General features: G+C 43.4%; 1 protein-coding gene across 5 annotated transcripts in view; it reads right to left on the bottom strand.

Annotated features, from left to right (window-relative positions):
* scn8ab (sodium channel, voltage gated, type VIII, alpha subunit b) overlaps positions 1-14,735 on the bottom strand; it is a 36,924-nt gene extending 22,189 nt beyond the window's left edge. For 3 of the 5 annotated variants that reach the window (XM_084542086.1, XM_084542084.1, XM_084542087.1), the window contains exons 1-5: positions 14,428-14,735; positions 6,382-6,536; positions 6,140-6,220; positions 5,877-6,005; positions 3,434-3,525 (exon numbers count right to left, since the gene is read on the bottom strand). In XM_084542086.1, coding sequence (XP_084398212.1) covers positions 3,434-3,525; positions 5,877-6,005; positions 6,140-6,220; positions 6,382-6,536; positions 14,428-14,709 — 739 coding nt within the window. In that variant the 5' untranslated portion in view covers positions 14,710-14,735. Of the gene's footprint in view, positions 1-3,433; positions 3,526-3,806; positions 3,899-5,876; positions 6,006-6,139; positions 6,221-6,381; positions 6,537-14,427 lie in introns of all 5 variants that reach the window. The other 2 variants (XM_084542085.1, XM_084542088.1) reach the window with 1 other exon arrangement.
* Between the last annotated feature and the right edge of the window lie 1,120 nt (positions 14,736-15,855).

Genomic DNA, 15,855 nt, shown 5'->3' with positions numbered 1-15,855 from the left:
ATCTAAACTTGGCAGGCATCAGAATGTTTTCTTAAGCACCTACGCCCTGCGCTGCCAAGCCTCGGCACCAGAAATCGACTTTCGGCGTGTCTTGTTGTGCAGCCCCTTACAGAACAGTATAAAATCAGTGTGTAGAAAGTGCTGGTTGTTGTTTTTCTTGGCGTCCCTGTCTTACTGAAAATCTTAACTTTAAGCTTTTAATAAATTATTCAGGTAAAACAACAGCTGTTGACGATTTTTATTATTCTTTTTTTTTTTTTATGAACCGAAACAAAGATTCACCGTATTAATTGCTACGGCAGGATTTAGTTTCCGCACTGGATCCTATAGAAGACACGTACAAACACGTAGCTAAATATTTAGCGTAGAAACTGGTATTTCTTTTTTTTTTCCTGATATCCTAACATAAATAATGCAATAGCACAATGCAATAACGGTACCGGTGCGGTGGTCCCACAGGGTAATAAAACAGAGTAGCCAGCGTGTGCTGTGGGTTTGTGTGGGCCAGTGTGGGGGTTTAATATCTCCAGTCAGTGTCTGCAGGTACCACTCTGCAGCTGAGAGGCAGAAGAACATGTTGTCCTGCTTCTCCACGTCTCTTGGGGGGAGAGACGGTCGAGGGAGGAACCCTAGCTCTTTTCCTGAGCTCCTGGACTTCCTCTATTTTTCTTCTTTACGCTAATTCTGACTTTTCTTTAGGCTACTATTGCTACTAATTTGGAAACATTAATAAATAAGATGTTTTTAAGCTTTGTGCTCAAGTGTGATATTGTTTTAAGAAATGTGGCCGCACAGTTGCAGATGTCGTGTCCCCACGTGCCTGTTCTCGCGCCATTAGGTGTCGATTGTAAGACCCTGAAAAACTATTTTCTCAGTCAGCCACTTTCTTTGATTGACAGAACATTTGTTTGTCTGCCTAGAGGTGAATGTTGTTCACCTTCCCTGCAGCCTTTAGTATCAGCTACTATATGAATTAAAGTCTTATTACACTTGGTACAGTCTGCAATCAAAGATGTTTTATCTAAGTTTAAATCTTCCTCAAATGTACATTTTTGGGTCAGGGTTGTGTATTGAAACTAGGGTTATACTGTATTTAATGTGGTTTTCTAGTTACATGTAGTACACATTTTGTATCGGGACAACACACGGATTAATTTTTTAAAACATAAATATCACATTCAGGTTTTTTTTTTTTTTTTTTTTTTGGAGAACGCATAAAGAATACTGCAGCTTGCTGGGATGTTCCCATCAGACAGACACCGTCTTGTTTAGGTTTATCTATAGATATAATAAAAACAGCACTACAGCCGAATTCAGGATCCGTCAGAAGAGGAGAAACTACGCAGTGTGACTACTACTTCACTCCTCGTGTCAATCTGTGGGAAACACCCCTGACAAACTTCAGTTCGTGATTGCGCCTCCTCCAACAAATCAACTGAAGCACCACGAGCAGCACCACGAACAGCAAACAGCACAAAGAACCAGGCTCAGTCAAGGAAGCGGGAAGTAAAGAGGAGAAAGAGACGACAGGCGAGGAAGAGCTGAGGCCCGTGGGGGGGGGGGGGGGGGGGGGGGGGAGGAGGGAGCGTGGTGGAGTTGGGGGAATGAGAGGTGGCATGCAGGTCATTTAAACGCCAAGGCTGAAGGAATCGACTGTGTCAGCATCACCCGTCTGAACCGTGATGATGACCTTGCGTTAACAGAAGAACCGTTCCCATCCCAGGTTCCCCTTTGTCCCACTCTCTGTGCTGGGCGAGCCCTTGGGCCGGTTCAGCCCGGAGCACAACTGAGATCTATGTGTTGGAGGTGAACTTATTACTCTGTATTGAAAGCATTGTGTATATATATATATGTACACCGATCAGGCATAACATTATGACCACCTTCCTAATATTGTGCGGGTCTCCCTTGTGGTGACTCATCAGAGAATGGACATGGGCCTTCTGAGGGTGTCCTGTGATGTTAGTGGGGGGGGGGGGGGGGCTTTGAGGGGAGGGGCCTCTGTGGATCATCCCACAGATACTTGAGCAGTTTGGGATCTAGTGAATTTGGAGGCCAGGTCAACACCTTGTGCTGTTCTTCATGTTTTTCTGAGTTGTTCCTGAAGCGTTTTTGTGTGTGTGTCTGTGTCAGGCTGCATCCTGCTGGGGATGGCTGCTGCCATCAAGGAGTGTCATTGCTACGGGGTGGAGGTGTCTGGTCTGGTCTAGGTGGGTGCTACATGTCAATGCCAGTGAATGCCAGGTCAAAAAGTTTCCCAGCAGAACAGTGTATTGTCACAAGATGGTCGTTGTTATTCACTTCACCTGTCAGTGGTCATAATGTTATGCCTGATCGGTGTACAGCATGAGTGCATACAGTATGTGCTGACATGTTTTAACTTTATGGTGCTTGTTAAATTGTTTTACAAGCCTTCTGAGTGGCTCTAACGCCGAACAAAATGTCTTTATTAGTGTTCAGATTTTTTTGAACGTGACATACACACAGTACAGTAAAAAGGTTTTGGGCACTTACTGTAATTTGCAAATGTAAGATTTGTTATGGAACACGTGCACACAGATTTTCAAGGTAAATTGTTTTAACATCTCGGAGAACGCATCGCTTTAATGCATCTTCTGTCTCTTCAGAGCTGCACTCCTTGTCCTTGATATCATGACAACAGCGTTAATGTGTGAGAACCTAAATATCTAAAGTGCCTAAAACGTTTGCCCAGTACTGCATATCCACAGAGCTGAACTTATTTGTGATATTTATTGCTTCTAATGTTTCCCCTTTCCCTCCCAGGATGGACAAAGATCTTCAAACAAAAGACAAAAAAAAAGGAAAAGGAAACCTTAAAATATCCGAAGCCTGAGTCACATAATACCTAGTGAAACGAACAAAATAAGAAACTCCAAAAGAATAGTCTCTTAAAGCCAAACTTTTAAAAGCATTTGTCTCAAAGCTTCATGCAGCATCAGTCTGTTGGTCACATTAGGCTTGGCAGTCTTAGGGAATTAAATGAAAACGATCGTTGATTGTGAGAATTTTGATGAATGTACGAAATAAAACTGAAACCAGATGTGCAAAGATACAATCGATAGGAAAGATATTCTCTAAAAGGTTCGTTCATGGCAATAATATTAAAGTCGACTCGTTGGAAATAATATTTAACTCTTCCCCAGAGCTTAAGAGATCAAATTATATTTTAATTTGGGGGGAAAGTGCGTAGAAATCTAGCTACTGGACACCTTGATGTGCTTTAAAATGTGTGACCAGTAGACTGCAAAGCCTATCAAAAATGTATTGCTACCATTTTTGATTTTCATAAAACCAAAGTAAAACCAACATAAAAGTAGAAATTCTTAACTATCCTCCTTTTAAAAAGAAAGAATATATCAAAGAGCTAATAGGTAATGTAAGCTCAGCCTTAGTGTTTAAATGGGAGTCTCACCTGGAATGACAGAAATTGTTTTCAATGCTCGGAGAACCCTGAACGTTCTCAGCGCCGAGACATTCCCAAGGTCCACAAACTCTGTTACATATCTGCAACAAGGTAGGATGACACACAGAACAGAACCCAATGACACACAACACACACGGCAACAACACACACACGGATGTACGCGCAAGAGCACGACACCGGCACCACCGTTGGAGACCGGGAGGGGACACCACGGTGGGAGGAAGAGCGCCTGTCCGACCAGCGGGGAGAGAACGAAGGAGGAGGAAGAGGAGAGGAGAGGGACTGAAACAAAACCACACCTAACATCAACCCCGTGACTCGCCCGCCCGCCTGCAAACACAAACCACCTGGGCTCTCTTACCTGGGATAACTGAAATTGTTTTCAAAGCCCTCAGAACCCTGAACGTACGCAGAGCTGACACATTGCCTAGGTTTACAAACTCTGTTATATACCTGCAAGGTGGATCACATACAGTTACTCAGCAGCCGTCCCAGACAGAGGAAAAGAAAGAATAAACTGTTACATAATATTTCAAAGAGCATCATGGCCATGGTGTGACGGACTCGTGTGGAGTGAAACTGCTGCAGGCTGATCTCTATGACATATCATGTTTGCAGTATTTGGTCGCGATAAACAAATTGTGGATTTTATTTACACTGTTTTAGGAAAATATAAACTTTATCTGTCAAGGACAAATCACATTGTCGCAATGATTTCATGAGAAGAGGTAAAAAAATATTTTATTCCAACTTTATGGGCAAAAAAGTCTAATGAATGGCTTTCAACCGCTGCAGCTCAGCGGCATAAAGAGGCATGATAGGTTTGGTAAGAGCCAAAGCTTTCTGGATAATTCAACAGGAATTCAAGAGTAACGACTAGACTGAGCTCATCTAGTTTGTAAAGACATGAAGATGGTTGCCTCATCGCTGTAGAGGGACGCTTAGATGGTGCGTATTGGTCATTCCTGAATAAAACTAGTTTTACTTTCTCCAGAGTTGCCCCGGGTGGCTTTTAAATAGGAGAAAATAAAGTGCAAAGCCTTTATGTAAATGAGTATTTACACTTACTTGCCAGTTCATTAGGTACACTAGTGAAAGCAAATATATTTTATCATAGCAGTCATACACTAAATCTTCAGGACTGTTATAATTAAAGACTGTGGCGGATCAGCTCCTCTAAAGTGAAGCCAAAGCGAGTAGAGCTCCCCCTGGTGACTGGCTGCAGTATAGGTCATAAGCCCCGCCCCCTCTCATGTTAGTGGATGGGACTTTGGCCAAACTAAACTAAACTAAACAACTAAAACCCTAAATATTTTTCTTTCAAGGATGGTTTCAGTCATTTTAGGTAGTTTATATAATATTGATGAATGCTCAAGAGTCATTTTTTTCTGATAAGTACCGTTTTAGTTAGTTATTCGATGCTATAGAAACCGGACATGACGTCATAATGACAACAAGTTACCATGCCATCCGCTATGTAAAGGGGCCCTGTAAGACTGTGAAAGTAGGAAAAAATTAGTTATGTATAATCCAACGTTGCTTTGTAACTGGTGGAGGTAGAGCAGAGCGCAGTATTAATCAAACGAAAACGAGAGTGAATCTGGAGGAAGTGTGGTCGGGTCATCGATATCGTGGCGCCACATGGCTCCACTCTCGGACCATACTGATCAGACTCTGGCTCCAAACTCGCAAGATGGCACCGCCCGTATTCCCGGGAAATCAGTTTGGCCAATACGAGGAAGTGGCGACGCATTGTCCATATTTATATACAGTCTATGATTATGATGTTCAGCTTTTATTGAAGTAGCATATAAAAAAGGTGGTAAATCAACTCAGTTATTTTAAACTAATGCTGAATACCAGAATCTTCATGAAGGTAAAATTTAGTGCTGGACAGTTGTATTAGAATGCATTAATTGTCACTAGTGTACCTAATGAACAGGCAAATGAGTGATTAGATAATATAAAATAACCACCACAATGCAACCAACCTTTATAAAAACTACTGCAGACACATCAGTTTAGTTTTCAAAGATTAATAAACCTGAGTAATGCTAACGTTTAGATGATGTTTGTTTAAAGTTGCAATTATTTTAAGACTAAAACCAAAATACTTTAGATTTTTGTAATGAAGTACAAGGCGTCCCACTGGTAATTTTAATAATGGCACTCATGTTTTACTCATGTTCTGAGACATGTGTGCACAACAAATGACCCCCCAGGCAAGTATTTATTAAAGTGATGAATCAAACCTCATCACATTAATAAATGTCGTGACGTTGTGGCTTCTAAATGAAGCGCTTCTCGCGTCTTACTCGTGTAATATGCACTAAAATGTCCCGTTATTTGTACTTATTGTGTTAAAAATACCATTTGGTTTGCGGTGTCATTTGCTTTCCTTGTAAATAATTACGAACTGAAATGTACTTACGCCATTGAAATGACCATGAAGTCCAGCCAGTTCCATGGGTCTCTGAGAAAGGTGAAGCCATCGATAGCGAAACCTCGAGCAACTATTTTTGTGAGTGACTCAAATGTGTAGATACCCGTGAAGGTATACCTTAGAAAAAAACAAAGAGCGAGATGAGTATTTAAAAAAATAATAATAATATACATATATATACATATATATATAAAACAGTAGCAGGTATACTAAATGATAATAGGTGAGAGAAAGAATAAACGTGTACTTACTCTACTTGTTTGGACCACTCTGGAGGGTCACTAAATGTCATGAATATACAGTTGGTCAAAATCGTACACATGATGATCATGCTGAATAACGTGAGGACAAAAAGAGTTAAGGAAAGTTTGGAAGGTGCTGGACACAACACCTCAGACATTTGAAAGCATAAAAAAACTGAAATGATATTAGAATAACACACACAAGCTGTGATTCAGTGCTTAACGACATGTTACCTTCACTTTTAATTTACTGGAAAGAAAACACGGCATCAGCCTTCAAAGGATATGAATGTATCAAAATCTTAATAGCTATTCGCCTAAATATATTAAAAGGGCTTATGATGTACAAGGAGGGCGTGGCACTGAAGCGGAAGATTGTTTTCCCTTTGTTTAGGACTATAAATGTCTGTGGAGAGAAGGAAAGAGAAAGAGAAAGAGAGACAGAAGGGAAGGTGGTTAGACAAACTGAATTAGCTGCAGCAGCGCATATCATTGAGTATACGGTCTGAAAACCTCTGTGTGGTTTCTTGTCGTTTAAAAAAGGGAAGAGCCTTAGCTGAGATCACCTCTGAGTCATGTTGCACTACTGCATTGGTCTCCCCTCTAGCTACGGGGCTGCATTTCGAATGGGAGCGCTTATTTCCTTACACCACGCAAAGCACACGGGACAAAAAACAGGGTGGTGGAAAAGGTAAATGTAAAAATAAATAAATAGGGGGCGCAAAGTCGGAAGCAGCAAGGACGCCAGCCTCTCTCTCTCTCTCTCTCTGCTCTAGGTTGCATCAGACGGAGCTGCTGGCCTGGCTAGCTTCTCCGCCATGACAAAAACCTGCCTCGGAAGCAGCAGGCCGGCGCGCGGGGGAAGCTCTTTCCCTCTTCTTCGTGGCCAAATGGCTCTCTTCTTCCCAAGTTTAAAGCTCTTACTGGAAAGGAACTGCAAATGCTGTCATCGATCAGGGGCAGATCTGCTGACTCCAGGCTCTCAACAACCACTCCTCTCACATAAACAGCGCTGGGCCAAGTGGGGTTGGGCGGTGCGGGGTGAGGCAGCAATGCATGTTTGTTTGTTTGTGCGTACCTGTTCGTGGCTTTGTTGGATGCTTGTGACCGATTTTGGCCCCCCCAAAAAAAACCCACGTGGGGTTCGGAGCGTCATTTACACACGCCGGGATGCTTTACAGTTGCCGCCGAGGCTTCCACTTTCCCTTTCACCCCTACAGGCGTCGCATTTTAGAGTTGGATACGCAGCAAGGTTGTTGTTTCTTCTTCACCACAACCCTTCCTGTATTTATGTCACCACTGGCAAGTCAGCTGCCAGTGTTTACAGAAAACATAGAGGTGTTAAACCACCACTGAGGAAGAACTAAGACATCTGCTTTCATCAAAAATTAATAACTTATATCGCAATATGTGAATTTAAGATATAAAGCGGCTTTCCAGTCATTTGCATTCAACTTAAAGCTGGCTGATATCAATTTACTGCTTTTGTAAACGAATCGACCCAAAGCATCCGGAGACAAGCTGTGTCCTGAAACTCCTTTATCCTTTTCTGTTCGGGTATTTCTGCACCAAAACATCCTCTTCTTCCTCATCACATCTTATGAAGAGTTATCTACCTAATAAGTACCAATCACGACAGGACAAACACAGGATTTACAGACATGTCCAAAGGGTTAATCTCTCCCGGAGGTCAAAGGAAGTTTCGCTGACCAGGCAAATGCAGCACTAGGATGGAAGTTTCCATACGCCCATCATGCTTAACTGTTTTCCATAGGTTAATCAATAGGGAGTATACCGCCTTGGATGAGTCCTGTGGATTTGCAGAGGATATTTTGAAAACGTTTGAGTCTTAAAACGATAGAAAACGCTTCTGCTTTGTCCTTATTCAGTGTGCGTTTCAGTGTGGGTCATCCTCTACTGCGTATGGACATTTGAAAATCCCACTAAGACGCTTCACAAGACGTCTGCGAAGGTCCGAAAGACGTTCCAGTTGCTCAGTGAACTGTGCCGACTGGGAGGCAAAAATCTGCTGCTGACGCAAACTTGGCAACTTGGCGTGGTTACAGCGACTGATGCAATTTCCTTAATTGATCATCCGCCACATTAATCCATAATCAATGAGGCACGGAACCTTGTAAATACCAAAGGAATCATTTCAACCATTGTCACGGGTTGTTTTCAATTTAAATTCTAGACTAAATAAACACAGGTTGAGTCTCGGAATCGTAAATTGATGCAAACTTTACGCCTACTTTACTAGAGGACATAACATAGATGAGACTTAAACATTATTTACATATTACATATTAAGAATTGGTATGGTCCAGCATCTCATCAATGAAAGCACCAACTACCCCAACTAAACATTCAGCTTGAATCCAACCACTGAAAATGCCCACACGAGGTCCGGATGTTGTGAAAGTGATTAACTGACTGGTCAATTATTAAGTTGGTTAATTTCCAAGATAAACTCTTTAAACAAGGCTGACAAATATTGGAGACAATTTGTTATCAATGAACTGAAGGTTTTCACTTGTCACCAAGATATAAAACGTGTAGTACGTCTGGATACAGTTTGTAGCGTACAATGAAAGCGGCAGTCTTTCCCACGGCGCGCAAAGGTATAGTACATATGTAACTGAACAGCTAATGAGCTTAGAGGAACGTCATAGCAGCCCCCCTACTTTTAAATGGTTTCCAGTATCTTGAACACTGGACTTCCAGCTCCTGGGCAAATTCCCCAAGGATGTAATATGACAGTTTGCTTCTCTCCATCCTAAAGATGAATAACACTTCACTAGAAAAAACACTAGCTACCTTTCCTACTCCCTTTAATACTCTGGCGGTGAAGCAACATCTAGGTGAAAACATCCTTAATAATTACAGGCCTACACTGACACTAGCTTTTATGAGTAAAGGTCCAGTTTTCTGTCCAACCTCAGGCACGACTAATAATCTAGTGTATGTCCTCATCATTTCAGATATAAGTTCAACTTCTCTTGAAGTGCTTTAAATTGGTTTTGGTCCAATTGTAATTGGTCAAAAAGGCTGGCTCATCATGTTTCTGTAAAGCATCACTGGCCGTATATATATGCTTCCTTTAGGTCATGTCATCAAGAAGCTCAATATAATTAAACTCCAAAGCTATGCAGATGATGTGCAATTATACATTTCTGCTGCGCCAAAAGACCCAAATAGCCTTGGCCTTGATAAATGAATGGCCCTGGCAAGGACCTCTCATGCCAGGACAAAAAACACAAAAGAGAGAGAGATAGAAACTATTTTGACAGGCTTGCGAACCAGTCCCACATCACTAAATCCTAAGTGAAAAAAGGTCTTTGCGCCATTTTGAAAGACCAAATCAGCAAAATGTCAAAGACAGCGTTCTTCCAATTGAGAAAGGTTGCCAAAGTAAAGCAGCCTTGATGCCGAGGAATTCATTGACACTTTCATTACAAGCAGATTCAATTACATGCCCTGTCCTCATGTCATCTACCACAACAAGCTCATCCTGGATCCCCAGATTTTAAAATCCTTTTACTTACACACAAAGCACCTTCTTCCATTTCGGGTCTTTTGACTCCTTATCAACCAAACCGGAGCCTTTGGGTGAGTTTGCTGATATTTTAACTGATCCTAAAGCCAAAAAAAAAATTTGGCGAGCCTGCATTTGGCGAGCCTGCATTTGGCTACGCCGCTCCTAGACTGCTGAGCTCTGCTTTAGCTAACCTTCTCATCGCTACTATTTTCGCAATTGTCAGTTTTTGGTGTTTGTTTATTTGCATTTTGCCCTGCGATAGACTGACGACCTGTCCAGGGTTTACCCTGCCTCTCGCCCAATGACAGCTGGGATAGGCTCCAGCCCCCTGGCGACCCTCCGAGGACAAGCGGTTACGGAAAACGAATGAATGAACGAATATTTGCATTTCATGTGCTGTAATTATCATTATTTTTATTACAGTACATAAGAAAATAGCAGGACTACCTAGAGAATTATAGCTAAAGCTATAGTTAAATACATACACACACGTACAAATACATGACTCAGCAGATGAGGATTCACTGTACGAAGCTATATTTGCAGTGAAGCTGTAGAAATATTTTTAATTCTCCGAGGAGCATTGAATAAAAAGGCACTTATGCAAGAATCAGGAGGCAGAATGCAGCTGCAAGGACAGTGTGTGCGTGCGTGTGTGTGTTTATGCTTGCGTGTAAGAGTGAGGGGGAGGAATAGGGGAGCGGGGATACGGAGGGGGGGCTTGCAGGGGTATGGGACAGCGGCGAAAGAGAGCCGAAGGCAGGCAGACGAGGGGACGGAGGGGGAGTGATGCAGAACAGAAAGCCAAAGAGCTGCAGAGAGGAGAGAGCCAAACGTCAGATGGATGGGGAGACGGAGGGAGGAGTAGCATGCAGCAGAGAGCGAAAGTGAGGAAAAGAGGCGAGGAGGGAAGGACAGACGAAAAGAGAGAAAGAGAGAGAGCTCAGCGAGATCAGAGCAGAGGGATAATAGAGAGTAAATCACAAGGAGGGGGCGTTGCTACTTGTCTTAATCGTCCCAGGACCCCAGTCTCACCTGCTACTTCACAAAACTGACCGTAGGGTTTCTAATTGGCGAATTAAATCAATTCAAAATGATTGAGGAGAACAGTTAGTCGATTAACCAATTAGATTTGTAGTCAAATCATTTATTAGAGTCAGAATTGCTGTAATAGTCAAGAGTTTGAGGAACACATTAATAATTTAAGGCATTAATCAGGAAGAAAATACAACAACCGTTTCAATCTTTTCTCCAATTTTTCTGCAGCAGTCAAAATTCTCTTTGCTGAAAAGAGCAGCAACGATGGCAAACATTACCTGGAACCTAGTCTGCTACGTTGATTAGATTAAGAGCGTCTTCTGCATTGCTTCCTGTGAAACAATGCTTAATTTAAATGCAATAGCGCTACTATTAGCAAACATAACTCATGTATTCACGTTACGTTCGAGCTCACTAGAGGGAGGGGCAGTGATGTCACGGTCAAATATTTTGCCGACAAGTTAACCTGCAAATTACACTTCACCGTCCAAATGCGTCATCCCGCTTCTTTACCTTTTACTTCGCAGCAAGAAACCCACTTTCAAACCCTTTACCCCACCCTCCGTCTCCGCGCAAACCTGGCTAGCGGCGACTGCACACTCAACCCCCCCACGCCCCCACCCCTCCGCCCTCGCTCTACACCCACCCTTCGCTTCCTCACTCAGCCCTGCACAGGAGGATGCTGTGTCATCAGAGACTGAGGACTCAGACAGAGCACTAAAGCCTGGCCCTCGTTCTAATTTACTACACCCTGAAAGAAAGAACGTCGGGAAAGGGAGAGGAGGCGGCGGAAGGGAAGAGGAAAAGGGAGGGTAATGGACGGAGACGCGCAGAGAGGCAGAGAGGTGGTCGAATAGGGACATAATGTAATGGTGTGTACAGTATTATATGCTGAGTTTCAGAAGCCACTGCTGCTTTAGCCGTGAGCTCCCCCTGTTCGCCCACTAGTAGCTGCTGCTGTGCAAAAAGAAGCCTGCACGGAAACGACTGCACACTGCTGTTATATGACAAAGTGACACATTCAGGAAGAGAAAGAAGCCCCCCCCCCCCTTTTCTCCTTTTTTTTTCCATACGGGACAACAGTCAGTTACAGTGTCATCATCTCCCTCCACTCTACTTCCATGTATATATATTTATATATCGAGATCCTCGACATGCACATGCACATGCAAGGCAGCCAAAACACTGGCATGCCCCTCCATCCATCTCATCCTGCTCCTCCTGCATGACCACAGCAGCTTCAACACAGCCTAATCGCATCAGACATTTGAAAAGCCCAGGCAGTCCTCTCCCCATCACAGGGGAAAACCAGAACTGCAACGCTGCATTTCTCTTCCTCACCGCTGCCCCCTCTTTCCTCTCTTTTATGCATGAGTGCTGTGATCAGGTTTCCTGCAGCTGACGGTAACACACACACACACACGCGCACACACACACACACTTAGACACACTAATTGACATACAGTGCAATGGTGAGCGATTGAATGACTGTCGGTCGAGCAGAGGAGACGAGCAGCCTGGAGAGGTGAGGGCGCCGACGGAACGGGAGGAACAGACGCGAACTACGGCACGAATGTGCTTAGAAACGCTTCCTCGCGCGGGACGAAAAGGGAAATCAGGAAAAGATGCAGATAGGCGTGGTGAAGTTATCAGATCTTGACAAAGTAGAAAAACAAAGCACAGATTTTCTGAGGTAATTCCACGAAAATGTTTCCCATTTGCCGGGCATCATGGGCTCAAACTGCACCACTGGCGTGCACAGAGAATAGTTAAGGACTGCTCCTCCACGGCTCATCTATCTACCGTCAGACACCAGTAAATAATATATTTTAATTTCTAAGGGCTGTGAGTTTAGCTTGTTGGTAAAACATCTCAGCGTGCACCTGCGGAAACAACCAGTTTTTCTAGTAGACTGTGACCACTGACACAATTCTGAGCTAAAACCACCTGCAAATAATACATTTGTATATATATATATATATTACAGATGTGCTACTCATAAGGATAACGTAGGTGTCACATTACACATCTTGCCAGAAACTAAGAACAGGAAGAGTTGGGAGTCATTAATATGTTTTTTTATGATCTGAAGATAGTCGTATTGCTTCATACACAAACAACAAGAAACGTGACTTTACAGAGCTTGTTTACTCATCTGGGAGTTGCCAGTGTGTCATGTGAATCCTTTTTTTTTAATTGATAAAGTTAGTCAGCTTTTGCACAACATGTTCGGGGTGTGATAGAGCGTGGGACGTCCTGTAGGCCTCGGTATTCTTAAGAGCCATTAAGCCATGTCAACAACAAAGTTTTTTAGAAGTAAAACAATCTAATTCCCTGAATCCGTATAACTTTTTGTATTTTATATAAAGTCTGTGCATCACAATCCAGTAAATATTCATTTCAAATCATCATGTTTTTTTTTACTAATAATTTCATGATGTGGTCGCAGACAGCCTCTTCACAGTGGAGGCCATGATATGGGGGACTTCCCCCTTTAATGGCCAAAGTTGGACGCCGCAGAGGAAGGCGAAGGATGCGCCGGCCAATAAGCAAAGACGGGAAGGATAATCAGACAAGAATGAAACCCTTCCCGTGGCCACCGCTGAACTAGGACTGTGGATCAATAGATCACAAAAAGGCAAACACACTTGATAGTTTCATCCGCCCTTACGAGGGAGTGCTGCTGGCTGAGATCGCCAGTCTTGCTGACTGGGCTTCTTGCTTCTGTAGAGGCCACAGATTCTCTTTCACATTATCACTGCCTCCACGCCTATGCACAGCTAAGGGTACTACAGCTGCCCCTTTTACTCTCCACTTCCTGTCCTCTCCTGCCATCTTCTGCCCTTCTCTCCTCATCCCTCCTTTAGAGGCATAGGAGCAGGCAGAAGCTAGCCTTGTTTACGATTCAGTGAAAAGGAACACATGCACACCTTGCGTGCATTAATGACTAGGCTGGAAACTAAAGAAAAAAAACTATAATCTATACTCTAATGGAGATACGGTTACAGTGTGTAAGCAAAAGTGGAGATGAATAATTCATCCAGATCTCCATTTTGCTTAAAACTTCATACACAGTGCAATATTTTTTTATTTTTTTTTTACCTATAAAGGTCTCCTGCCATCTTGACAGAACACTTGTCATTTAAAGTGCACCGCGTCCTGAACAAAACACAGCTAGCCCTGATAGCGCGCAAATTTGCCGTCCGCTCCCGGCTGTTACATCGCATTCGCCGCGGATTAACGCGCGCAATTAATCAACAATGCAGAAACTCATAAGAGACTCAACCGATTGCCCAAAATCTGCATCCCACAGCAACCCTGCAGCGTTGCAGCAGCAGAACAAGAGGATGTCTCTCTGCCTCAGCTGTGCTTTCATTACACAGGTGTAGTTTAAAAAAAAATAAAAATAAAAAAAAAAAAAACACTCACAGGCCTTATATAATTTTACTGTGCACCCGAATAATGCAGAAACTGTCTCTAAGTCCCAGCACCGGTGACTAAAAAGCACTTAAAATGCCTCAAGGTCATCTTTGCTATGATTGCAATAACTTCCATTGTGCCTGAACTGATATGAGATGTGGATCTGTTATGACAGTGAAGTGCAGCGGCCCATCTGTATTGCATGGTTAGTTTGATGTGGGGGAGAAAAAGGACCCATCTAAACGACATGCTAAGACTTAAAGGTGGATTCTGATACGTCACAGTTTATTTAACAACTCACTTTCTTGTTCAGATAGTATGGGTCCAAATCCTCCAGCGGTGTGGCCGCCATTCCATTAGGAATATCGCCGTAGATGAACGGCAGGCTCTTCCCAGCCTCCAAGTCGCTGTTGGGCTTGGGCTCATTGTCGTCAGATGTGTCGCGGTGACTACTGTCCGATCTGGGCTTGGGCGGCTTCTTGTTCTTCTCTTCGTTGATGCGCTTCTCGATATTAGCGAGCGACTCAGGGGTGAACTTCTTGAAGCTGTCAGGTCCTGGGGGTGCAATAAGGGGTGCGGCCATGTTTTCATCCTGCAGCTATTTCCTCTTTATTTGTTTTCCATCCCAGACATCCAGCTCTGAGGGGAGAGGAGAGGGATACAGAGTGATTAGGGAGCGGGGAAGAGTGAGGAAAGCCACTGGACCGAAGTGAGACGGCAAACAAAAGAGTAAAAAGATTTAATCCTTTAAAATTTCATTTGTTGCCATTTCATTAATAACACAAAGCGGACAATAAAGGGTCATGACTGAACAACTTGCATCCCTTTATCAGGCCCCGTCTAGCTCAGAGCCTCTCAGATATAATTCACTAGATCTGCAGGAGAAAGCACACAAAGCAAAATAAAGCAGAAAAAAAGTGCAAACATTCGGAACACGGGCCAGTCGGCACTATTTCTGCTCTCTCCATCAACCTTAACGACTAAAGCGCCGATCCTGGACGGCCAAACGCTAAGCTCAGGCGCAGACAGCTTTGAACCCCCTTTTGCTCTCACCCCTGTGACCCCGGCCTCAAATATTCCCTTCTTTTGTCTATGCTCAGAGATGATGGGCAACGTTCATCTCTCAAGATATATCCTCCTCATGTAGCACACTGCATGCTGTGCAGCATATTTGGATGCACGGTTGAAGTCAAACCCTGACACCCCATAACGTGGCCGTGTCAGTAGCACCGCTGACAGGGACAGACACCCAGGTATACGCAGAGCTAAGCAGCTTCCATTTAATTTCTTTTGACGTGGAAACAATGAGCTACGGCGCGGGGGCTCGTGCAGACTCCTCCTCCTGTAGCTGCTAAGCAAGCAAGTAAACAAGCCGAAGAGGCCCAGACGTTTCTCTCATGAGAGCAAAGCCGGGCGGGACTTGGCTAACAGGCCCGGCCAACGAAACTTAAGTTTGATTATAATCCATTATTCATTGATCCAAAACTGCAGAAGAAGCAAATGAATTAATGCGACTTCTGGAATTTAGACTCGGAGTTCGTCAGGAGCTGACTTTTAAAATGCGTCCACCTTTAATTTAAATAACGGGGGGTTATGTTGTCTGCTGTGGAAGCAACAACGTCCACCTACAGTCCCAAGAAACGTAAAAGCACTAATGTCACCAGGTCTTTGGACTTACATCTAAAAATAATGATCAAAACAATGAGTCTGCATAAGACAATTTAAAAAT

Source organism: Chelon labrosus (genome assembly GCF_963514085.1).
Source record: "Chelon labrosus genome assembly, chromosome: 4".
Classification (NCBI taxonomy): domain Eukaryota; kingdom Metazoa; phylum Chordata; class Actinopteri; order Mugiliformes; family Mugilidae; genus Chelon; species Chelon labrosus.
Note: the sequence above shows the minus strand (reverse complement) of the source record. Positions and strands in the feature narration are given on the sequence as shown.